Source organism: Lontra canadensis, unplaced genomic scaffold, assembly GCF_010015895.1.
Source record: "Lontra canadensis isolate GAN:19392208 unplaced genomic scaffold, GSC_riverotter_1.0 scaffold56, whole genome shotgun sequence".
Classification (NCBI taxonomy): domain Eukaryota; kingdom Metazoa; phylum Chordata; class Mammalia; order Carnivora; family Mustelidae; genus Lontra; species Lontra canadensis.
Window position 1 is genome coordinate 6364195 of NW_022631050.1, and position 24059 is coordinate 6388253.

Here is a 24059-nt window from a genome sequence, read left to right on the forward strand (position 1 = left end):
TCTGACCCTCCCCACGCGGCGAGCCTGGCATCCGGGGCCCAGTGAGTTCCCGCCCACCCTTTTCCCTCAGGGTTGCTCCGCATTCGGGCCTGGGAAGAGAGGACGAGGTGTTTCCGGACTCGGCCCCAGGCCGCCCTTGCGTGGCTGTGACGTGTTTCGCCCCGCCTGCCTTGGGTGGTGACGCGAATGGCCACGCCCCCGCGCTGACGTCACCGGCCCGGTTCCCTCTCCGGGGAGCGACGGCGGACGCGCGGCTCCTACCCCCTCCCCTCTCACGGGTTCTCCCCTCCCCGGTGGCGGCCGCGGCCCGACCCTGTGCTAGGCGATGGCCCGGGCCCCGAGCGCGGGCTAGCGTGCCTGGGTGCCCGGCCATGGGCTGTATCGGCTCTCGGAGTCCGGCGGGTCAGGGTAAGAGGTGGAGGCCAGGCACGGGTTGGGGAATTGGGCTGCGGCTGCCGAGTACGCGGGCCGCGGATGGGTGGGGGCTTTGAGGAGGGGGCCGGTGTCGGGAGAGGGAGGAGCCTGCACCCGGGAGGCGGGCCAGGCAAGAGGAAGGAGAGGGCAGGAGCGGAGAGGGGGCCAAATCCATTCGGCTTCGCTGCCACGGCCTGTCTGCTTCTGGGCTTTGCAGGCTAGACTCGTGGGCTTTCCACCTGGATTCCCACCGCTGAAGGGGGCAGGAGGCGCACAGCCTTGGGAGGGGCAGGGTGTCCATGGCGACTGGCCTTCCACACCCACACACTCGTCGCCCCCACGCCCACAACTCTCCTTTACTTTGCCCTGGGAGTGGCTCTGTGGTGGGAACCTGCCTCTCCTAGTTGTGTCCCAGCCCCCTTAAGGGGGCAGTCTGCAAAGCCCGTCAAGCACCCCACTATGGAGTTTTGGCTAAAAACTTATCTCCTCCCTTCAGAGTCAGATGGCTGATGGAGGAGACTGAGGCCCCATTTGGGGCACCTGTGAGCTCCCGATCACCTTAACTGTTTTAGTTCCCTTCCCCCACTCCCAACAAAAACAAATCATCCTACCTTGTGGTGAGAAAGAGGAGCCCAGAGAGAGGCCATTAGGGCTTCTTACAATGCTGATCCCTGCTGCTTGGGTCTTGGTTCCCATTGATGGTGGTGCACTCTGGGGCCTGGCCTCAGTCCTTTGCAGCTGAGGTCCACCAGCCTACTTTTCTTAAGTGTCATGGATTTCTCCAAGCCTGAGGCCAGATGGGGATTTGTGAGGTTGAGGGCTGGGTTTATAATGGGTCCTGGGCTTCCAGGGCAGGTGGTCGGTCATACAGGCCTTAGCGTGGTTGGTACTTGAGATTCTTTGGAGCTAAGTCTCTGGCTGAGATTTGTGCTTTCCTGGGGTTCCCATGAGGAATTACGGGATTTGTAGTCCTAAATTAACCTCATGACTTTTGAAGTTGAGAAGCTGCAGGCTGCTCTGATCCCTCTGGCCCTGCTAAGGCTTGAAGTTCAGGAAGTCATTCCCTCCTGTAGTGTCAGGAGAGAGTTTTGCTGACCTCAGAAATGGCTTTGAGAGCCCTGATTAGGTACCAGCTGGGGGGCCAGGGATGGCCTGTAACCTTGTATCTTCCTTCTGGTTGGTAGCGTTTCTGGGGACCACCAGCTGGCTGAGGCTCAGGGACAGAGACGGCTGCTCCAGCTAAAGGTCAGTTGTGATGTACATTGCCTGTTGGCACCGTCTAGGGGATGGGCCTCAGCTTCCTGAGCTCCAGAGAGCTCTGCTGGGCCCCTTGTACTCCCACCTCCTCAAAGCCAAGAGGAAGGAGTGTTCTCCTTATGTGACTAGGCACAGGTTCCAAGTGGGGAGGGGACTGGCTCAGCATCCGGAGCCAAAATAAGAATAGAACTGGGAGCTGAGCCTGGAGCGGTTCTGGGCTTTTGGTTCTCTGCATCAACACAGCCACCATGCCTATGATTTCTGTGCTGGGCAAAATGTTTCTGTGGCAGCGTGAAGGGCCTGGAGGACGATGGACTTGTCAGACAAGTCGCAGAGGTGAGACCAGCTACCGTAGATGTGATCTGGGAGGTGAGGGGAAGCTGAGGAATAGGGTCCTCAGGTGGCAAAAGGAAAATTACTCTGGCTTAAATATTGGGAACCAGGATGAAACAGGAACAACCAGGCTGGGGCCAGATAGGGCATCAGGAAAAAAGCTTTAGGGGGCTGGGGTGAAAGAAAAAATCATGGGTTTGTCAGAAGAGAAAAGAGCTGCGTACCAGCTGATGCTGGTGAGAGGAAAGAACCAAGAGAAGGAAGGCACCAAGCCTGTAAAGGGTCCAAGGCGGTGGTGGGGAGGAGGATGGCGATGGTGGTGGAAGAACGCGGTGTGCTTTCCAAGAGGAATGGGTAGGCCGAGAAACCCAAGACTGAGAATTTATGAAGTTTAGGTTTCATCCCTAGGGTTCTGATGGCAAAATATCTCTAGAGGAAGAAGGGGGCCCACTGGCTGCCACAAAGTGGCCCCAAGGGCCTGAAGGTCAGGAATGTGAAATAGGGGTTTTCAGAATTGTGGAGAGCACCAGGTGGTTGCTGATATTCCGGGAGGTGGGGGATGGGTGAGGAGAAGTGATATGGCAGCATCGGATAGAAAATGGGGATTTTGGCAGAAGTGGGAGTCCAGGTGAACAGCCTTTCCCCCACCCCTCAGTGGCCTCGGACCCCGCTTGGGCTGTGGAGTGGATCGAACTTCCTCGGGGCCTCTCTCTATCTTCCTTGGGATCTGCTCGGACCCTCCGAGGCTGGAGCCGGTCCTCCCGCCCTTCCTCCGTGGACAGCCAGGACTTGCCAGAGGTGCTGGGCCCCTGGTATTGGTAGGGGGAAGGGGGGGCCCGCATTCACATGAAGGGGATCTGTATCCCCCACCCCCGCCTCGCCAGCCTGCTTCTGGCTCCCTTTTCCCGCGAGCGGAGGCGCTATCCGGCCGGCGGGGCCCCAAGGCCGCCCCCGCGCCGGTCTGCTCTGCTCGGCGCGGTGCCAGCGGGGCGGGCTTTGCTCCCGCCTTGGGCGCTGACGTCAGCGCATCCCAGGCCGTATCCCGGGAGACCCTGTTGCATGGTGATGGGTTGCCAGGGAGACACACACCTTTTCTCTGGGCCTGGGCCGCAGCTGCGCGGAGCGCCGGCACGGATGGCAGTGGCTGGGGGCAGTGAGGGGAGGGAGGGAGAACAAGCCAGGAAACACCCAGCAGGTGCTCCTCCCCCCGGGCCTGGCCGGAAGCTAACGGCGCCACCCTGGGGCCCCTGTAAGCCAGGTACTGAGGCGGAGAGGGGGGTGGGGGGGGAGGGGGGGAGCAGAGGGTGGGGCTGAGGTCAAGGGAGCAGGTGGAGCCCCTCCTGTGAGGGGTGGGAACCTGATCAGGAGAGCTAGGCAATTCCGGGGAGGAGACATGTGCCTCTGACTTCATTCATTCATTGAGGGAAACATTTGTGGGGCTTGCCAAAGAACACTGAACCAGGTGTGGGGTGGAGGTAGGAAGCCAGGTGAATCAGAGTCAGGGCCTGCCATCCCAAGATCCCTCAGGAGAGATGCAAGGGCAGTGCTGGGGTGGGGGTGGGGGGCTACTGAAGAAGAGACAGAGAAAGCTGGACTGAAAACCTAACAAGAGGTGACACTTGAGTCAGGCTTTAGATGGTAGGGAGCATTTTGTCAGACAAGGATGGCGTTCTTAGCCCCGGGGAGAGCTGGGTTCCTTTGCCTGGGAGGCAAGAGGGCTGTTTGCTGACAGGGAAGGTGGAAGTGGGCTTGTCCTGGGCAGAGGAGCTAGGTGGCAGATTCCGAGGCCTGGAAGGGGGCAGGAGGTTCAGAGTGGGCCCCTTCAGTGCCTGACTGTGAAGCTAGCACTTCACTGGGCAGTGGAGGAGCCCAGAAAAGATTTTAAATAATGACATGTGACCAGTTGCACTCCGGGGAAGATTATTTGTTTACATTTATACTTTGCCTCATTCACTCAGCCTACGTATTTAGGAAGGTTACTCTGTACCAGGCCCTGTGCTAAACACTGGGGTGACCAAAAGAGACCAAATTCCTCCGAGAGCTAGAGACCAGTGAGGGGCACCAGTGACCAATAAGGAAACACACGAAGTAGACCAAGATTACACACACAGGGTATGTTCATAGAGGATGGTGACTTGTTACAGAGGGAGGATGGACAACTGGTACAGTAGTCAGGAAGACCCTGCTGAGGGTATGATGTTTCAGCCGAGACCCAAAAGATGAAAAAGAGCCAGCCAGCTCCAGGGGGAGGGAGGGGAACACTTACACAACATTCTAGGCTGAGAAAATTGCATGAATTGGGGGAGCTTGGGGGGGCCACAGCTGTGTTAATCTGGACATGGGGTATTGAGGGCTTGAGGAAGGGAGGGCAGTGGCAGTGGGAGTAGAAAGGATGAGCAAGCTTAGGGGAGAGTTTTTGGTAAATCTGAGGTTTGGAGTCAGGCTGAAGGGGCCAATGGTTGGGTGATACAACGTCAGGAAGTCGGGAAGCAAGGCCAGATGTGGGAAAAGATACTGGGTTTGGTTTTGGTCATGCCAAGTCTGTGGCTGTAGAAACAGCTAGAAGACTGAGATGTCTGAAGACTGAGAGGAGGAGAGGGGCAAAGAGGAGAGAACCTGGAGGAAGTCCTTGATGCTGTAGCTTTCTCCCTTCCCCCTTTTTTTTCTTATCAAAGGCCCCACTCCATGGTTCTTGACTTCCCAACCTGCTTCCTTCCCTCTGGGAGCTGGGAAGATGGGGCTGGGGGTGGCAGCTGCAGTTCTGCTCCTTCAGGTCAGCCTGAATCTCTGCTGCTCCTTGAGAGAACATGGCTTGCTGGCCCTGGCTTCTTACTGTCCCTCTTACATATCCCAGCAGCCACTGGCACATACGTGCTGCCGTGGCGTCTCTTCCCAGCTCCTGTATCCCCATGACACCTTGGGTGGGCTGTGGGCATGGAGGGGGATGCCGTGGTTGCTGGAGCACTGACCCTCTGCTGCTGTCAACCCAAGGTGAATGTTGGAGACACAGTCGCGATGCTGCCCAAGTCCCGGAGAGCCCTAACCATCCAGGAGATTGCTGCGCTGGCCAGATCCTCCCTGCATGGTACGCACCCTTCTCCCATCCCTCTGGCCAGTTTGTCCTTCCTGCTTCCCTCCACCCCCGTTTTAAAAAAGATTTTTATTATTTATTTGACAGAGACACAGTGAGAGAGGGAACACAAGCAGGGGGAGTGGGAGAGGGAGAAGCAGGATCCCTGCCGAGCAGGGAGCCCAAAGCGGGGCTCGATCCCAGGACCCTGGGATCATGACAAACCAGTTAAAGGCAGACAGACCTTTAACTGACTGAGCCACCCAGGCGCCCCTGTCCATCCTGCTTCCTTTTGCACATACCCTTCGGGACTGTATCCTGTGAGCTCTAGCTGGGATCTCCCTCTTCCTCCCCTTCTCAGATGCAGCTCAGCTCCCTCCGCCGATCCAAAGGCACATGTGGACCCTAACTGCCACCACCCTTCCACGTCCCTCCATGGCCTGTGCCCTTAGCAGGCTTCCTCCTCCTGCCCCACCCGCAGGTATTTCTCAGGTGGTGAAGGACCACGTGACTAAGCCCACCGCCATGGCGCAGGGCCGAGTGGCTCACCTCATCGAGTGGAAGGGCTGGAGCAAACCAAGCGACTCCCCTGCTGCCCTGGAATCAGCCTTTTCCTCCTATTCAGACCTCAGCGAGGGCGAACAAGAGGCTCGCTTTGCGGCAGGTGGGGACAGGGGTCGGCCACATGTCAGTCATTGGGATGCTCTTCCCACAGCCCCATCTCTTCTCTCTCCTGTCTCCAACCTGAGCCCTGGTCTTAGTTCTTCAGCTAATTAATCCTGCTAATGAACCTTCTCTGCTGATAAATTCTTTGGCCTCCCTGACAGGCGTGGCTGAGCAGTTTGCCATTGCAGAAGCCAAGCTCCGGGCATGGTCTTCAGTGGACGGCGAGGACTCCACCGATGAATCCTATGATGAAGACTTTGCTGGAGGAACTGACTCAGGTGAGGGGTAGGCAAGCAAGGCCAGTACTCCCAGCTGGTGGGACGGGGGGACTGCCTGAGAGGCCTTGTGATTCAGAGCTCAGTCTTCCGAAGGGGAGGGTAGGGGCAGACCCTGTCCAGGCAGTCGTTGACCTTCCAGGGGCAAGAGGGCTAGTCACGTTCATGGGTGGGCAGTCAGCAGCTGCAAACGGAGTAGTTTCTTTTGCACATGTGCTGAATCTTTTCTGCCCATCTGTGCTGTTGGGCCTTGTGGTCCAGAGACCTCGCCGACACTTCTGGGTGACTACATCTCTTGGGGGGGGGGTCTGCTGTGCCTTGCCTTTTCGTTTCGGGGGAGCCCCCTGGCCAGCTGTGGCAGCACAGATGGACTGGCAGCATAGCACCTCCCAGGGCCTCGGCCCCAGGCAAACAGGAAGGCACGCTGGGCCCGGACTGCCCACAGGGCTATGCTGGCTCAGGCTCAGCCTCCTTGAATTCCATCTGAGACCTGTCTCTGGGCTGTTCTCTGGGCCAGTGCTTGCAAAGGGGACCCTGCAGGGCTGTGCAGCTGTGCACGACCCTCCTTTCATTTTCCAGTTCCTGGACCACATGGCTGACTTTTTCTGTAGCTCCTGGGCTCATGCCTCACACCACCACCCCTATCCCTGTACGTCTTTGCCTTTGAAGACTGCCTCCGCCAGCCCCCACCCGTCCAGCTAATTAACAGATTCTCCAGGGCCAATCCAGGAGAGCAGATTGGCAATACATTAGACCTCTACTGTGGTCCAGAGGTGACTGATTTGGGTGCCTGAGGCCAAGACGGAGCCTTGAACCACAAATGCTCTTGTTTGATTGAGTTCCAGGCCTGCTTTGACCCCTGGTATAATGATAATAACTTAACATTTATCCAAGGCCACTGCTACCCCACGTAGAACCTTTGTGCAGATTAGAAAAAAGCACCTCTTTCTCTGGCAGGCACAGCCCCATGTTAGGCCTCGCTGCTGGGTGAGCAGAGTGTGGGCTGAACTCCAGTCTGCACTCACTGCCTTGGACAGGTTCCTCTTGTGCGGGGAACCAGCAGCACACCGTGTGTGGTATCTGTGCATTTATCGCCCTCTTACTGTATACTGTGTTCTTTTATATTGGATTCCCCAATTTACTGTTAAGGAAACGGAGGCACTGAGAGGTTGAGTGACTTGCCCAAATCTACCCAGCTCCTACCCTTTGCCCCCAAAACTAGTGGTGCCGAGGCTGGAGCAGGGAGAATGTGACTTCCAGGTGGGCCGACTGAAACGGGGCAAGTAAGGCTATCTTCTTTTCTCTCCCCCCTGCAGAGATGGCCGGACAGCTGCCTCTGGGGCCCCACCTCCAGGACCTCTTCACTGGCCACCGATTCTCTAGGCCTGTGCGCCAGGGCTCTGTGGAGCCTGAGAGCGACTGCTCGCAGACCGTGTCCCCAGAGACCCTGTGCTCCAGTCTGTGCAGCCTGGAGGATGGGTTGCTGGGCTCCCCAGCCCGCCTGGCCTCCCAGCTGCTGGGCGATGAGCTGCTCCTCGCCAAACTGCCCCCCAGCCGGGAAAGTGCCTTCCGTAGCCTGGGCCCATTGGAGGCCCAGGACTCACTCTACAACTCGCCCCTCACGGAGTCCTGCCTTTCCCCCGCCGAGGAGGAGCCAGCCCCCTGCAAGGACTGCCAGCCTCTCTGCCCGCTGCCGGTGGGCAGCTGGGAACGGCAGCGGCAAGCCTCTGATGTAGCTTCTTCTGGGGTAGTGTCCTTAGACGAGGATGAGGCCGAGCCGGAGGAACAGTGACCCAGATCATGCCTGGTGGTGGCATGTGGCTCCTGGCCACCGCTGGGGGCAGAGCCTCTGTGCCCAAGTGCGGGCGAGAGGCTTCCGGCAGAGCTCCAAAGCCTAGAGGGCTCCTGGGAGCGCTCACTCCTCTGTTGTGTGTTTTGCATGAAAGTGTTTGGAGAGGAGGCAGGGGCAGGTTGGGGGCGCATGTCCTGCCCCCACTCCTGGGGTTTGCCGGGGGTTGCCCGGGGCCCCTGGGGCATGGCTACAGCTGTGGCAGACAGTGATGTTCATGTTCTTAAATCAAAAATGCCACATACACATTTCCTCCTTGGATGATGTGAACCCCTAAGGGGGTGGTTGTGACTGGGCCGTGTGAGGTGGAACAGGAGGGAGCCCGGCGCCCCCGCCCCCTTCCCCACGCCTCTCTCTTCTCTGCTTCTCTCCACCTCTAAGTCCATGTGCAGTGCTCGATAGAATCCCCCTACCCCAGGGTGGGCTGGCTCGTACCCTCCCGGAGCCTAGGCTTGAGCCGTCCCCCAAGGGCCCCTTGCCCAGCTGGGCTCGTGCTGTGCTTCGCCTCTCCATCATCTCTAAATCTTCTTCTTTTTCCTAAAGAAAGAGGGGTTTTGGTCTGTTCTTTCAGTTGGGGTGTTCTCTGGGAGGCACTGGATTGATGAAAGCATCTACTCTCCACCCTTTTCCTGGCCCCTTGTAGGATGTGTGGGAAGGGTCCCAGCGGCTCCCAGCCTGTCTGGCTGCCCCATACCCCAGGTTCTCCTTAGAGCCGAGCTGGGAGGGAGTAGGTGGCCCTGGTTGCTGGGGAGCCGTGAATGACGGCCATGTTCTTTCAGAGAGGACCACAAGGGGGCCACGCGGGTGGCTGGGCAGCTGTCTGCTGACTCCTGAGCCTGGCAGGAACTGTGCCAACAAGTGACAGTCATATGGGAGTGTCTCTCCTTGGGGAAGGAGGAGGGTAGTGCCTTTCTTGGCTGAATCCAAGGCCAAACTACAGTACCAAGGGCCTCTGCCCCAGCTAGGGTTTGATAACAGAGCAGTGGCAGCTCTGTGGGTCAGGTATTCCATAGACACAGCTCTGGAGCTGGATGGCTGTGGGGGCTGTGGGTGGCTGAAGAATTCGGAGCCTTGTAGGCTTTGGCAGGTGAGACGGCCCAAGGTAAGAACAAGAGCTGATGGGCACAGGCATTCTATACATAAGTGGCTCATTAGGTGTTTATTTTGTTCTATTTAAGAATTTGTTTTATTAAATTAATATAAAAATCTTTGTAAATCTCTATATACATCTGGTCATTGGAGGAGGTTCCAGTATAAACCCATCTTAGTTCTACCCTTTTCCCCCTCCAAGGGGGAGCAGGGGTCCAGTGCCTCTACCCCTACCCTGCCGGGTGGATGCTGGTCTTCCTGCCCATGAACACTTGCTGCAGGTGGGCACTCAGGAATCCGGGGAGGATGAACCGGGAGGAGCTTGGCACCCCCCAGGCCTGGAAGGGGGGCTAGGGCTCCAGCCCTTAGTGTAACCACCTCCTTTCCCACGGCAGAAGGAACAGGAGAGCTTCAGGATCAGCATGGCCACTGCCATCCCAGGCTGCCCATCTAGGGGTTCACTGGCACTTGTCATCGCTGTCAGAAGGGCTCCCCTCCCGGGGGAGGCCATGATGGGAGTGGGGCCCCCAGAGTGCATGCACCTCCGTGGTCTCTGTGTCACTGCTGCTGGTGGCGCTGTCACGGAAGCTGGCAAGGGGTGGCCGCACTTTGACGCCCTGTGCTGTGACGGAGCCCTCAATTGCCTTCCGGAGCTGGAAGGGGGAGAGGGTCAGATGTGCAAACTCCAAGCTCCGTGCTCAGACCCCACCCCTCGGTGGGTTGGACGCAAGCCTGCATGCCTTTTTCAAAGCAGAAATGGTTTAGTGGCCAATGATCATCTCACCTCCTTTAAAGTGACAATCCCAATGAGTCTGCCGATACTGGTGACATAAGCGTGGTCCACTCCCAGTAGTGAGAAGATGGTGTGAGTCTGTGGGGTCGGGAGAAAACACACTGGACATCATGCGCAAGGGGACGGTTCTAAATCACTGGCCAGAGCAGCCCCAGACAAGGTGGGGCTGGGGGTAGGAGGGGCACCCTAGATGGTGGGGGGAAGGGAGGACCACCAGAGGGAAAAGAAGAATGAGAATGTTTCCACAGCCAAGCCTCAGAAACATGATAATGGTTATCTTTATGTTCCTTATGTTGATGAAGAAACAGAGGAAGGATTCTTCGTCCCATGTTAGAATAAAGGAGGATGACAGAGGAGAAAACTGTTCAAATGTGACACCTAATGATTGGCCAGGCACTGGGCTAGGTCTTTCTGAAATTAGCAATTAACTTCAGTCCTGTTCTGAGAAGTAAGGATGCTACCCATTCTATGGGAGAGGCAGCACAAGCTCAGTGGTGAAGTGACTTCACAGCTCCAGAAGGAGCTTTCCCTCATGCTGCCAAAGGAGGAAGTGCGGCATCAGTTCTGCGCAGGTGTCCAGTCACAGAGTGTCCCTGCCCTTTAGGGCAATGAGTCCTAAGCTCTGTGCCTCTTACCCCCACTTTAGTGGCTGACGCATGCTTCCCATTTGCCTCCAGCTGGCTGGCTGTTGGAAGTGGCCCCTCTCCCTGGCTCTGACTGTCTGTTGTGGGTGGAAGCACTCCACGTCTCACCTATAGTTCGGCTCTCCCAGGGCCGAGTAGCACCCCAGGTACTGTTCAGATGGAGCCTGAAGTCCAGGGAAGCGACAGCCATCCACAGCCTCCCATGTTTTTCTTGGTTTGGGCTCTCCCCTCAACTTTCATATGTAATCCCCAACGGCTCAGAAATTGTCAACCAGTTCCCCTTGTGTCCTAAGTAGATTTTCTTGGGCCAGATGTCTTGAACAACATTCTCCTGATATAGCACTTCCTGGAATTTGGGGCCTATCACTTACCACTGTGTTTTGAGTGTACTTGTAAGCTTCTTGGCTTAGTGTCTGAATCCAAATGGGCATTAATAACCCAGCTTTTCGAGTACCAGTTACTCAGAACTCATTATAACTGTCTGAAAGCTTTAAAAATATTTGCTTAAACAGTTACTAAATTTTTTTTTTAGTAACGGACTTCCAGAACTTAACTCACCAGCTAAAGCATGACCGTACCTACAACAGAAGTTAGAAGTTCAGTTTTAGAACAGCTTCCCTGTGCTCCTTTAATACCATTGTCATTACTGTCCTGTGGTTATTAGCAAGTTCTTCCTCCTATCTAACTTGAATCCCACGTGCTGCACGTTTCCTTTAACTTTCTCCTCTGACTTCAAAGGGAAATATACCATTATGAGATTTCTTGTCTTAATAATCCCCTAACTTTGTCTTCTTATGGTTTAATTATCCCTCTATCTTCTCCCAAGTATCCAAGTATCTAATAGATCATTCCCCTGGATTTTTCTTTTTTCCACAGCCCTAGTAAGAATGAGCTTCTGGCAGGCTGTCTTTTAGGTTTGCAAACCACTGGTCCCGGGCGGTCACCAAGCACTGCTGATTTGCTTTCGGAACATCTTGGCCATTCTCTCTGATGCCCTCACCATCCTTACCACAACATCCTCGTGAGTTCTGTTTTTGGTCTCCCTTCCCTCCAACTTGGCTCTGCCATCCTATGAGCTTTCTCAAACTTGAATTAGAGCCCAGACTCCCCAGAATGGCCCACAAGACCCTTCCCAAAGCCATCCCAGCTGGTCTTTCCAGCCTCAGGTTCTGCCAGGCCCTTCAGCTTATAGTCTCACATATTCACTCATCTTTTTTCTCAAAACATTTATTTTTTATACACGTCAACCCTTCCCTCGCTACACTACCTTTTAAAATGTAAAAACAGTGAAAGGGGACATTCCTTACATATACTCAACTCCTACTATGGCCAGCACTGTTCTAAATATCCTGTATCAAGTTCTTCCTCCAAAGAAAAACCTTTGACAGAGTACTGATCCCCCTCCTACTGACAAGGAAAGTGAAGTCCAGAGAGGCTAAGAAATTCACGGAGGCTACACAGCCAGCTTACACATGGCCAACTGAGGATTTGGGTAAAAGCCCGGCTGGCCTAGCTTTGGCAACCTTGCCTTCCTCACTGCTTGCCTGCCTGCAGGTGGCCTCAGAATGAAAGTGGCATCGAGCTGGTAGGGCTGGCCGGCTCTAGTCTCCCAGCTTCCTAGTTTCCAATGAATTCTCTCTCCTCCTGAATGTTCTCCTCCTGAACTTGATTAGGCTACTACTAATTGATTCCTCAGGACTGCAAGGACATTTTGAATTCTAATCTTTTATGTTCTTATCGCGCCCAGTTCTTTGTATTTTTGTTAGTCGGTTCCTCAAAGGCTTCTTCTCTTCCTCTGATTTTTAAGTTTGTAACAAACACCTACTTTGTTCTTTTTCACTTTAATTTAATTAGACACCAGAAGCCCATTGGAGGGCCTGCACATCTTGCGCTTGGAAACAGTGAACTGACAGGGGGAGGGACAACAACGTGGCTTTCTGAAAGAATCCTGGGATTGGGGCCAGGAAATCTGGGCTCTGGGCCTCATTCTGCTGTACTGACTCAGGCAAGGGACCTCCTCACTGCCTCAGTCTCCCCAGGTATTAATTAAAGTGGTTAAGTCCCCAGGCTTTTGGGTTAAGCCACCTTGGGTTCCAGTCTGATTGTGCTACTTACTAGCTGTGTGACATTGGGCAACTTGCTCAACTTCTCTGCATCTCAATGTCCTCATCTATAAAAACTGGAATATCACAATATCTATTTCACAGTCTTGTTATGAGGATTAAATTAAACATGAAGAGCTTAGCAAGTGCCTGACACATAGCAGACACTAAAAAAATGACAACATTATTATCACCATCATCATCGTGGGATATTTGAGGACTCAGTAAGATGACAGAAAACCTTTAGAGGGTTTAGGAAGAAAGGATTTAAATAAAAACTCAGTGTATTCTCAGGCCTATGGATTTTCTTGCAATTGCACTGTAGTTCCCCAGTTACTCTGATCTGAGATCTTTACCCAAAGGCTTATACATTCCTTTATTGCCTTTTTTTTTTTTTTTTTTTTTTTTTAAATACCTTTTGCTTTTCTGTTTCTTTGTGCCCTGTGCTTTCTGGCCAGCCCCTGCTTGTCTGAGATAGGCTGGCTCTTAGACACAGTTTGTACCTCGGCTAGCTCCCGGGGCTGCAGATCTTGGGAGCCTTCCTCCGCTGCCTCCCTGCAGCCCCCATGTCTTGGAGGCGTGCACAGTTTAAATCTGTCAACAATCGAGCTAAAATACTTGGGTTTTTACCCCAGCACCCTCCGGTTCCCTTAGAAGCCTGCAGGGGCCCGCTGATGCCGTGGCTCCGTGCTAGGGAGCCCTTACCCTCCAGTGTCGGCCTCTCCCTCCACCAACCTGTCTGCACTCAAGTTTTCTCCCCACTTCTGCAGGCTGTCTTGCCCTTCTCCTGAGCTAGCTTCCCAGTTCTCTACCAGTTTTCCTTTGGCCTACATTAAGTCAGACTTTCTGGGGTCTGACATTCCAAGCCCCCCACTAGGCGTTTCTCATCTTTGTTTATCTCTTCTCTGCAGTGTCCCCACCCCTACTTGGATGTTTGTTAGCTTGTTTATTGGATTTTCTTGTCCTGCTTGTTTCTCACCCATTTTTTTCAGCGTGGGTGTATCAGCCTTGTTGGGTGCTGGCAGTCTCCTGCCTGGCTCTGACCCTAGCCTGGCCTTCTGGCTTCCACCCAACTCAAACCCTGTCTTTGTTGCTGCTTTGGTCCAGAGTTCCCTGGGGGCAAGGCTGACCAGAGGAAAAATGATGCCTGGCTCCACAGTAGGCAGGAAGAGGCTAAGGGGCCCTGGCTCCCGGCCTCCCATTTTTTGAGGCAGTGTGTCTGAAAAACATCTCAGCAAAGAGCCCACCCTCTGCTGTCCTGTTTTCCCCCACTGGCCTGTGTCCAAAGCTGCGGGAGGACCTAGATCCTCCCCCAACCCATGCTCCTGAGAGCCCAGGCCAGCCCCCGGGCCCTGGCCCCTACCTTGTGCAAAGAGGTCCGTTCCACTAGCTGGAAGGGGGCAGGGTCAATTTTGCAGTCACTGAAGTTGACAGGTTCATCCAGCTGCTGTTCCTCCCACTCCAGAATCTGAGAGGATGAGACCAAGAGGATTAGGGCAAAGGTGCCAATATCTGCTCTCACCTCCCTGAAAGCTGGCCTGCCCCTTTTCCCACCCCATGGTCCCTCCCATGGGGACAGCGGTAATGATGATGACTACATACTCCCAGGCAGAATGAGGGTCCAGAGTCCAGTCACACCTTACCTCCTCAGGGCTCATCTCTCCTTCCAGGTCTGAGTCACTCTAGGAGAGAGGGAGGGAGATTGGCAGCTAGTGGTGGGGGGGAGGTGGAGGAAGGTGTACCCTCCCACCCCAACTTGGAGAGGCTGACGCCCTAGACCCCAGCCCTCCCTGGCTAGTGCTCCTGAGCTGCAGGAAGGAAGAGAGCGCTTACCGCCAGGGAGATTCGGACCCGCTTCAGCTTGCACTTGTCACCTGATTCCAACTTCTCCAACTTTGTTAGAGCCAGAGAGAAGAGGAGTTGATGTTACAGGGAGGGAGGTGAGGGTAAGCGCAGAGCTGAGAGGAAGGGCACGCAGTAGGGACAGAGCTGACGTCTGGGAGGGCAGAAGGGCAGGGAGAATGGAGGCAGGCTTTGCAGGGTAAATGGAGAGGTGGTCTCAGTGTCAGAGAGAGCTGGAAAGAAAGAGACAGAGAGACTCCAACCACTCACCTCTGAAGCAGCCTCGGGGGGTGGACTGCCACAGAAGAGGCTCCTGAGAGCGATGCCTGCCTGCTCCATGTTCCCTGTGTTCCCAAACACAAGGCGGGGGGGGGGGGGTTGTGGCAATGTCATCTCTGAGGGAGAGGACCAGCAGGAGGTGAGGAGGGCAAGAGGAGGGTGTCCAGGTTCTACCCCAGGCCTGTCTGGACAGCCTCTCACCTGGGCTGTGATCAAGTAAAATCTCAGGGGTGGGTTCTGGCTCTGCTGGTGGGAGGCAGGCTCACCTGTGGGACTCTCCCCAAGGTTCACGGTGTTGCTGGGCCCCCTCTTGAGAGCAGGCTTCAGGGGCTTGTGAGTGTCTCCCCGAGCTGCAGGGAAACCTGAGTCCTCTGTGTTCACCTACGTGGGCAAGGAAGGGGCTGGTGAAGGCTATGGCCCCAGATTGCCTCTATGTCGCCCTCCCAATCAGTCTACACGGCATTTAGGAAGTTTGTGCGCCTGTGGCTCTTTTCCTCCTCACCTGGAAGCGGACAGAGGCCTCAGGGCTGGGAGGACTTTCCTGATCAGGATGTGGGGAGGTCTGGGAGACCCGACACTCTTGAGCATACTGCCTCCGGCGAGCTGAGCTCAGCTGGGCCGCCAGCAAAGCCACCACCTGTGAGCGCTCAATGGAGCCCAGGAGGATCATGGACTCTGGACAGAGCAGGAGCAAGGACTCAGTAGCTGGGGGGGGAGGTCCTCCTACCCACCCACCTGGCCTTCTTTCACACCTGGAGTGTGGCCTTGGACACAGGCCACATACCGGAGGGAACTTCTGGATGGCAAATGCTGGCCTGATCCCTTTGGAACCAAGGACACTGGTTCTGGGCTTCCTGCGCTCTCCCCCTTCCTGAGTGGCAACCCTGGGAGATGCCGCTAGCACTGGGGTCCCCTCCTGCTCTCACCAGGGGACTCTACGAGAGCCAACATGCGGCCCTTGGTCCTGTGCAGAGCCAGCCGAAGGTCTCGGAAGGTGCAGCTGAGGGCCACATAGGGAACGTCCCGTACCATGATGTCCTCCACGCGCATCCGGTATTGCCTGAGGGCAGACGAGAGGCACTGGGTTTGTGCTTACGATGGGTAGGGTGGCCCAGAGCACTACATCCCAGGGCCTTAAAGAAGGCCCTAAAGCCTGCAGGGACAAGAGCTAAGAGGCAAGGAGTATGATCAAGTGGGGCCAGCCATGGCCTCCCCCACATGTGGACGGGGCAGCTCTGGCCAGAAGGGAGCAGGGCAGCTGGTCTTCCAGCTTCGCTGGCTGAGGACCTGGCTGGAGATGGGTCTGAGGGGTCCTCCCGACCCTCACCCGCACCCCCCTTGTTGTCCAGCCCTCCATACTGGTGGCGGCCCCAGCCCAGCTCAGGCAGATAGGGCAGTTTCTTGATCCGGATGATGCTGTCATAGAGTGAGGGCTGTAGGCTCTGGGCAACAGCGTTGGCCAGGATGACGGCGATCATGACGGGTAGGATGTGGGCGATCTGGCCCGTGAGCTCGAACACGATCACAGCCGTGGACACTGTGTGTGTCACTGCTCCTGCCAGGGCGGCCGCCCCTGGAGAGAGTCACCCTGAGTCTCCTCAGGGTGCCCAGGTTCCCAGAGGACCCTCCCTGCCCAGAGATGGTCCTCTGGGAGCCTTCAGAGCCACCCAGTTACAGACCTGGGAACTGGCTTCTGCATCTGAGGTTAGCCTGGTTTCTGCCAGCAGGGGGCACCAGAACCTCAGACGTGGTGGCCAGGCCAGGGGTCTTCAACACAGGTGGGGCTCCAGAGCACTCACCCACCACTGCATAGCCCCCAGGAACGATCCGGTAGGTGCTGCCGTCCGTGTGAATCCCGTCTGGGAACCAGGCAGCCATGCTTTCGCCCACCAGACGCCCGAATGCTGCTCCTTCAGGGAGGGGGGTGGGAAGAGAAACAGGTAGTGGAGGGGGGAGGGTGGGGGGCACTAGGAAGAAAGAGGGTCAGAAGGTGGGGAAGGGGCCAGTAGGTCACTCAGTACAGGGGACAGTCAGGGGAGTGGGGGCTGGGGCTGGGGCTGGACCAAAACCCACTCCCAGGCAGAGAGGGGACGGCCAGTGGATGGGAAGGGTGCAGGCAAGGACAATAGGCAGCTGAGGACTCACCAATGACAAAGACTGGCATGAAGGCCCCACAGGGCACTGGGATGGTAGTGGCCAGTGCAGACATCCAGAACTGTGGGCAGGAGGCCGTTCAAACAGGCAGAAGTCCCCGCCAGGCCCCTGACAGCCCCCAGCTCCACCCTGAGGAGCCTACCTTGCTTATTATCCATCAGGCACAAATTCCCAGCTCTCCCAGAATCCCCCAGAGGTGAAAGAAGGAGGAGGACTCCAGAACCAGATGGCTTAGGTTCAAATCTTACTCTGCCATCTCGCTCTGGGCCAATTATGTAACCTCTTTGTGCCTGGACTTCCCATCTTTAGGACAGGGCTACTGACAGTTCCTTTCTCACAGTACTGTTGTGAGGCTTAAGAGGAATTACCGTACGGGAAGTGCTTAGAACAGTGTCTGGCACCTGGCAAGCCCAAGTCAGCATTAGCGACATACGTAAAGAGCCCTACCTTCATGAGAATGAAGACGACCAAGGTGAGGAAGACATTGGCACGCGGCGGGCTCCAGGCCTGTGAGGTTCCTGGTGGCTCGAGGTCCTCCACCAAGCCCTGGCGGACCCACGTCCGGTTGTCAAACAGGGTGACCAGAGTTTCTTTCTGTGAGAGCTACAGGGGAACAGGCGTGCCTCAGGCCGGCGGACAGCCAGCATGAATGGTCTCTGACCCACAGGAGAACAAAGGCTGTTGGGTTTAAAGGGATATACCCCAAGGCAAAGCCCAAGTCTCTGTTCTGCCTGGATTTACCTGTCCGGCCATGAACTGTCCAAAGCCAGGGGGGAAGGTCAGAGTGGAGATGAGCAGGGTCACCAGAGCCGGGAAGAGCAGGCGTCTAGAGACGTGGGTTTCATAGCATCAAACTCGGGCGGTGTACCTACTAGACTAGTGACAGTGGTGCCCTCATACACCTCAGGGATGACATCACAGTGGAGTCCTGGCCCTTATACAGAAGCACACAGTTGTGAGAGAAGGTCCCCTTTGCTGTTCCTGGTGTGATGGATCCAAGGGAGATGGCCATCTGGGTTCTTATAAACCCAAATGCCTCTCTGTCAGCTTGTAACTCCCCAGGTAGGCAGCAGAAAGGCCAATCCCCCGCCCCAGCCCTCTCTGGGACACCTCTGAGCTGTGACTTCTCCCCTGCTCTCAGGAGCCCCAGCCGAAGGGTACAGGGTGCATCGTGTGAGTGTGGAGAAGTTTCTGCCTCTGTCTCTCTTTCTGTGGTGACTTAGAGTGAAGGTGAGTGTTGGGGAGAGCCGGGGTCACTCATGAAGTTGACCAAAGGTGCCAGAGGGAGCAAGTTCAGTGGGCTGCCCTTTCTCTGAAGGACATCAGTCCCAAGAGAAGTCACGTCTCAAGCCTCCCCACTCCCGATCTTCAAGGTCACAAATGAGAGAGCTGCACTCTGGAGATTAAAAACTCACCTACCTCCATGCTTCCACAGTGGGAATTAAGACTCAAACACTCTCCAGGGAGCACTGCCATCTGGCCAGGCCAAAGCCAAGGGCCTAAGGAAGGCTTAGTCTTTTTTTTTTTTTAAATATATACTTTTTTAAAATTTTTATTTTTAAGTACTCTCTACACCCAATGTAAGGCTCAAACTTACAACCCTGAGATCAAGAGTGGTGTTCTACTGACTGAGCCAGCCCAGTGCCCCATGGAAGTCTTACTCTTTAATCTAAAATGCCTTGATGAAAAATCCAGAAGTGCCAATTTTGAAGTAACCTATAAAAAGCCAGAATGTTCAATCATCCTGGAAAACACCATTGGCTGCTGTTCTCAACCAAGTGCTATCTCATTGGCACCTTTAACTGCTATCTGCCATCTCACGGGTCTCTGGCCAATCCCCCACCCCCAACCCGGAGAGGCCTAGAGCCTAGATCCAACTCACTTCTTCATGAGGAAGCGGTTGATGGTTTTCTGCTTCCGCATCACCTGCACAATCTTCCTGTTCAGGTAGACGAAGAGTGCTCCCCCAAAGCCACTGGCAATACTAGAGAGGGGAGAAGCACCAGAGTAAAGGTGGGGGGAGGTCTTCCCTCTTTCAGCTCCTCGTCCCTGATGCACCCTGGTTCCCTGAGCCCCTCACCCAATGACAGCAAAGGCTGGCAGCTCCTGGAGGTCGAAGGGGAAGTCAAGCCGGAACCGGGTTTTGAAGAGAGCCGTAATGGTCTCTGAAAGGAAAGCAGAGGCGCGGAGGGAGGCAGGTGTAGTGTGCGGGCCCCTCCGGAGCCATCTCAGGGGCTCCCCTCAACCCCCAGCCACCCCACTGACCTTCATCACGGTTCCAGACTGCCAAGACCCGGAAGATGAAGGCACTGAAGGTGGCAGCAAAGAAGCCTCGCCAGTAGTTCCGCACTGCGAAGAAGGTGGAGGTGACCTCGATGCTGAACAGGACGCCTGCGTGGGTGGGGGGACAAGGCACAGTGCTGCCTGAAGCCTGGGCCCGAGGAGGGGAGGCCAAGGGCACGGCTGGGGGGCTCGCCCCACTGCCTACCTCCAATAGGTGCCGCAAAGCAGCAGCCTACGCCCACGGCACAGGCGGCGGCCAGCATCTCTGTGTTCCGGGATTCGTTCTGCCAAGAGCCACGGTGGTGGGGATGGGTGTCAGCATGGCCCCTGCAGCCCACCCTGCCCCTCTACCTTCTCCCAGGGTCCCCCTCACCTCATAGATGCCCCCGAAGAGGGAGAGGAACTTGCTGAGCAGGGCGGCACACATGCTGGCGATATGCACGAAAGGGCCCTGGGGGGTAGGGACAAGTGCTGAGTGGGTAAGGGACACACCCTGACCCTGGCCTGTCTTCTTCTCCCCCTGGGAGGGACTCCTTCAGGCCCAACCTGGGGTTACCTCTTTGCCAAGGGGCATCCCGCTGCCCAGGGCACAGGTTAGCCCAATGACCTTGGCAACAAAGGTCTTCAGGGTGAGGTATTCCTTCAGCACCACACCCCGCAAGATGGTCTTCATCTCAGGGATGCCAGAGCCTGCACAGGTGACGTCCCGGGAGAGTCATTTGATGTGGCGGTTCCCGGACTTCCCCTCCCTGCCCTCCCCTTCTCTCCCACTGTACCGACAGCCTGAGGAGCCAGGATCTGTGTGAATCCAGCTGAGAAAGTGATGAGGACGATGGGGTAGGTGACCCAGGCCAGGTACTGGAGAAAGAGGCTGGTGTTCAAGCCCCGGGACATCCACTGTTGAGCTGCGGGGAGAAGAGCTGCTGGACCTCAGAGGTACACACCCAGTCCCCACCTAGCACTGCGACATACTGATATGGCAAGCTATCCCAGGGAATGCTGATTGCAGAGAGCCTAGGCACAAGGGGTAGAGAGGGGGCCCTAGAGGGCATTCGTGGGGACAAAGATCACAATAGTAAGCTGGTCAGTTGGGGAGGGGAGGGAAATTGTGGCTTACGGGAGGGGCAGTGATGGTGCCTGAACAAGGGGCAATCAGGCTGGCTGGGGAAAGTGGTCAGGCACCAAGGAGCCAAACTACTTGGACAAGCATGGCATGGAGGAAGCAGGTTGCTTCTTCCCATCTGCTGCTTGCCAGCCTTTGTCCTTACCCTGCAGACAGGCAGCGATGGCATAGTCCATGGCCCAGCTGACCAGAGCCATGAGGAGCCCCAGCAGGACCAGGAAGATCCAGTCTTCACCAACCCTGGACACCAGGAACTTATGGCAGCGTACGGAACAGACTGCGAGCAGGGCAGAGAAGAGTGGGCAGGCTAGCACCAAAGTGCTCCTACCTCTGCCCCACTCCCAACCTGCCACCTCCCAGTGGGTAGCTCTATGGAACCCACCCCCCTAGGCACAGCAGCCAGGTCTCCTGCCCCAACCCAGGTCTCACTGCGGCATCGGGCGCAACGGCTCTGTCCATATTCCAGAAGCTCTGGAGGAGCCCGAGAGGAAGGTGGACCCCTCCAGGTCTCAGGCCCTCCCAGGCGAATCCGAGCAGCTTCCTCTTTGGCAAAGGCCCCAAGGTCCTGAGTATACCGGCCATACATCTGAGCAATGGGGAAGATGGGGACATCAGCAGATGTGGGCTGAATGGGGACCACTGCATCAATTCCCCTTCTCCCAGCTGCCACACTATATGCCCCCTCTTGAACCCACAGTTCCCATTTTGACTTGGGGTGTGGAAACAATGCACACTGTGGACTGTGGGGGCTGTGCTGGCCAGACTGATGAGGACAGCCAAGGTATAGGGCACAGTGCTGGGGGTGGCAGAATAATTGGTCTTCTTCTCCCAGGCCTGCCTGGGAGCATGGAGGAGGAGTGGGAGGGAAGTCCCCAGAGGAGGAAAAGATGGAAAAACCTAAGGCAGTCCAAAAGTGGGAGGAGGGAAGGTCAGAGAATAAGGGATGGTCAAGGACGGAAGGGTAACAACAATGAGGGCCTCAGGGAGCTGGGGGCAGCTGAGTTGGGCCTAGGAGCAGGCGGGGCCTCAATCCTTATCACGTTCCTGCTGGGCTTCTAGCCTGTGACCAACACCACGGCACCCTTCCCACCCACCCTAATCCTCTTGTCCCCATTCTCCACCCCTACCCCCCCCCCCCCCCACCGGCCTCCAAGCCCCAGCTGGGAGTGGAAAGTCTCTGGGTGGGTGGAGAGTGTTGGGTGGCCTTAGCCCCACTCTGGAGCTGCCCTGAGTGCACTGGGGGGCTGGGGGGCGGCAGAAGCAGACGGCTGGGCTGTGACTGGGGATGCTGGGGTGCTGGGAGGGAGAGTCGCTGAGCCTCAGCTAGACCTGCCAAGCTGGGCGTGTGTTGGGGGGCGGGGAGGAGTAGATTCCGGCTGCCACCCGCAGAGCTTCGGGACACAAAGGGCTCCTGTTGGGGCTGGGGTTGGTGGGGGGGGGGGCGAGGGAGGGAAAGACAGAGACGCAGAGAGAGAGAGAGAGAGAGAGAGAGGAGAGGGAAGCAGAGAGAGGAGAAAGGGAAAAGAGAGCCCAGAGGAAGAGGCAGAAAAGAGAAAAGAGGAGAGGAGGGGAAGAAGGAAGGAGGAAAAGAGAGAAAGAGAGTACAAAGAGGCAGGACACAGTGCACGAGGGGGAGGTGATAGGGTATAAGAGAAAGACAAAGGGATTAGAAGGAGAAGGGGGAGAGGCTGGAGCAGAGAGTGTTGGGAGAGAGCCTGACCCTGAGGATTCGTTCCAGAGATAGACACCAGGCGGAGGAGGTAGAGATGGGGCTGGTGCAACAGACAGACAACATTTCAGAGGTCAGGTGCCTGGCTTCCTTGCCCAAAGCCCCATTCTCAGCCAGTGCAGACTGATAGACACCTCCCCCACTAGCCAAGGCTTGCCCCTCTCCCCTTGCTCCACCCCTGCCCTTGCCACCTCTCCCTGCCATCCTGTTTCATCCAGTCTCTCATAACGGGCACCTCCCAGACCCAGCTACAGCCCAGGACCTCTCCTCCTGGAGACGTTCCCTCCCTGCCTCCTTCCTGGGCAAATTCCAACCCAAGCTGGTAAAAAGGAGCCACAGGGCCCACTCCCTTCCCTCGAGTTTGGGTCCTCTGCCCTGTGACACAAGGGGCAAAAGGCTTTGGAAACACTAAGTTACAAGGGTGGCCATAATCAGCTCACAGCCCCAGGACCCCTGCTTCTGAAGAGGTCCAGGGACACCCCTGAGGTGGGTGGGGGCAGGATACCCAGAGTCAGCATGGACAAAGGTCCCCATTCCCACACCCATTCCTGCTTGACACATCCTCCCTAAAGTTCCTGTACCCCGGGATGGCAGGCCACCTCTTCCCCCAGAGAATCCGGAGGGGTTCCTGCCAATGCTGGGTTGCCAGCCCCCACAGGGGTAAGGGCTGGGGCTGGGTTTGGGTCTGAACATCTTTCTACACACTCTTGTTTCTACTTCCAGCATAGTGCCAAGCACTTAGTGGGGACAGAGGGAGTGTCTCGGATGGTGGAAACGGGAGGGAAAAGAGAAAAAGTTCAAGGGTGAGTGGTGCTGGGAAGGGGGTAGTGGGGTGCTGAGACCTCAGCCCAGGTGGTGAGGGGGAGGAGCAAAGAAAACGCGTATGTTGGGGTGGTAAATGGAAGGACACCTGGGATAAGCACCTGATGTCCTTGTCCTCAGCAGTGGCCCCCGCCCCCCGCCTCGGTTGCATGCAGCTTTCCACCCTTTAGCCTTCCAGCCTCTCAGGCCCTTGAGCCTCAGTTTCCCCAGCTCAGAAGGCTAGGGTGGGGTTAGGGTAGGCCCCCGGGCCTCGCGCTTCCAAGGGTAACCCGGAGCAGCGGTCCCCGAGTGTACTCCCGCGGGCTCGTCTCGGCTTACCAGGGTCTGCTCGTACTGCAGCGCCCGCGGCTCCATCCCTTCCGCCGCCGCCGCGGCCCCCGAGGCCGCCATCTCTGCCTACAACCCTCTGGCCTCCCGCTGCGGCTCGGGCTCGGGCCCGGACTCCGACCCCGGCCCGCAGAGCCCCCGCCGGTAGCCGTCCCGTCCCTGCCGCCCCGGCGGCCGAGTGCAGAGTGCGGCGGGCCCCGGGCGGGCGCTGCTGGCTCAGCCTCCCGCTCGCGTCCCCTCCTCGGCGGGCGGGCCGAGGGCGGTGCCCTGCGCGCCGCTCCGCCCGCCAGCCCATCCACAGGGGCCGGCCCAGCGGGCGGGGGTCTGCGTTGGAGCCGCCTCCCGAACTCCCGGGAGGCGGAAGGGGGAGCTTGGAACGTGCTAGCTGGTTCCCCCTCTGCGCGGAGGCCTGGGACTGAGAGGGGCGGGGGGGGGGGGGGGCGGGGGGGGGGGCGGGGCCGCTGGCACGTGGAGGGGCAGAGCCCGGCTCGCGGCGCCGGGAGTCCGGGCTGGAGGGGCTGGAGGGGCTGGAGACGCCGGGGCTGTAGGGCCTGGGGCCGGGGCTGCAGGGTCGTCTAAATCAGGCTCTGGGCACAGTCTCTCAGCCCCTCTCTGGCTTCTCCGGAGGGGCCAGCGGCTCAGACGGGCCTGGCAAGGCCCTTCTGCTCTGTCGAGGGTGAGAAGCAAAGGTGAGGGGACCCAGGGGGCGTTCGCTAGGCCTAGAAGGCGGGGCCGAGGAGGTGATGCTCAGAACGGAGACTCTCGGTCTCTCTCATTCTCCTCCCTCCTCCTCCTCTTTTCCGCGGCTCCCTAGGAAGTCGCACCTGGAACAACCCGGCCTGCGGGGTGTACCCGGGTGGAGGTGGGGAGGGAAAGTGAAGGGGTGAGGCTCGAGGGAAGAGATGTCTAGGTGCTGGCGAGGCCTCCTGGAAGGCGGGCGTGGGGGTACAGAGGTCGCTTTTTCCTGCCAGGGCCCAAGGAGAAACTCGAGTAGCTCCTGACGTCTCG

At 57.0% G+C, this 24059-nt stretch overlaps 2 protein-coding genes across 11 annotated transcripts; one reads left to right on the forward strand and one right to left on the reverse strand.

Moving 5' to 3' along the window:
• The first annotated feature begins 184 nt into the window (after nucleotides 1–184).
• Nucleotides 185–9074, forward strand: FAM131A (family with sequence similarity 131 member A). 7 transcript variants are annotated; one of them, XM_032875539.1, is made up of 7 exons: nucleotides 188–408; nucleotides 1599–1659; nucleotides 2660–2802; nucleotides 4996–5089; nucleotides 5556–5738; nucleotides 5902–6018; nucleotides 7332–9074. In XM_032875539.1, the coding sequence occupies exons 4-7, from the start codon at nucleotides 5020–5022 to the stop codon at nucleotides 7805–7807; spliced, it is 846 nt and encodes a 281-aa protein (XP_032731430.1). In that variant the 5' UTR covers nucleotides 188–408; nucleotides 1599–1659; nucleotides 2660–2802; nucleotides 4996–5019; the 3' UTR covers nucleotides 7808–9074. The 7 variants fall into 7 exon arrangements, with proteins under 7 accessions (XP_032731431.1, XP_032731432.1, XP_032731430.1 ...); XM_032875540.1 differs by lacking the exon at nucleotides 2660–2802 and having other exon boundaries at nucleotides 185–408; XM_032875536.1 differs by lacking the exon at nucleotides 1599–1659.
• CLCN2 (chloride voltage-gated channel 2) lies at nucleotides 8996–23254 on the reverse strand. 4 transcript variants are annotated; one of them, XM_032875531.1, is made up of 24 exons: nucleotides 23043–23253; nucleotides 20603–20759; nucleotides 20319–20450; nucleotides 19827–19955; nucleotides 19607–19740; nucleotides 19424–19501; nucleotides 19256–19334; nucleotides 19033–19158; nucleotides 18848–18932; nucleotides 18650–18751; nucleotides 17509–17593; nucleotides 17215–17370; nucleotides 16759–16828; nucleotides 16413–16580; nucleotides 15973–16186; nucleotides 15540–15673; nucleotides 15116–15288; nucleotides 14880–14994; nucleotides 14605–14678; nucleotides 14326–14385; nucleotides 14136–14174; nucleotides 13856–13960; nucleotides 9738–9824; nucleotides 8996–9606 (listed from the first exon to the last, which is right to left on the reverse strand). In XM_032875531.1, the coding sequence occupies exons 1-24, from the start codon at nucleotides 23112–23114 to the stop codon at nucleotides 9412–9414; spliced, it is 2769 nt and encodes a 922-aa protein (XP_032731422.1). In that variant the 5' UTR covers nucleotides 23115–23253; the 3' UTR covers nucleotides 8996–9411. The 4 variants fall into 4 exon arrangements, with proteins under 4 accessions (XP_032731422.1, XP_032731423.1, XP_032731424.1 ...); XM_032875532.1 differs by having other exon boundaries at nucleotides 16413–16523; nucleotides 23043–23252; XM_032875533.1 differs by lacking the exon at nucleotides 14326–14385 and having other exon boundaries at nucleotides 23043–23254.
• Between the last annotated feature and the right edge of the window lie 805 nt (nucleotides 23255–24059).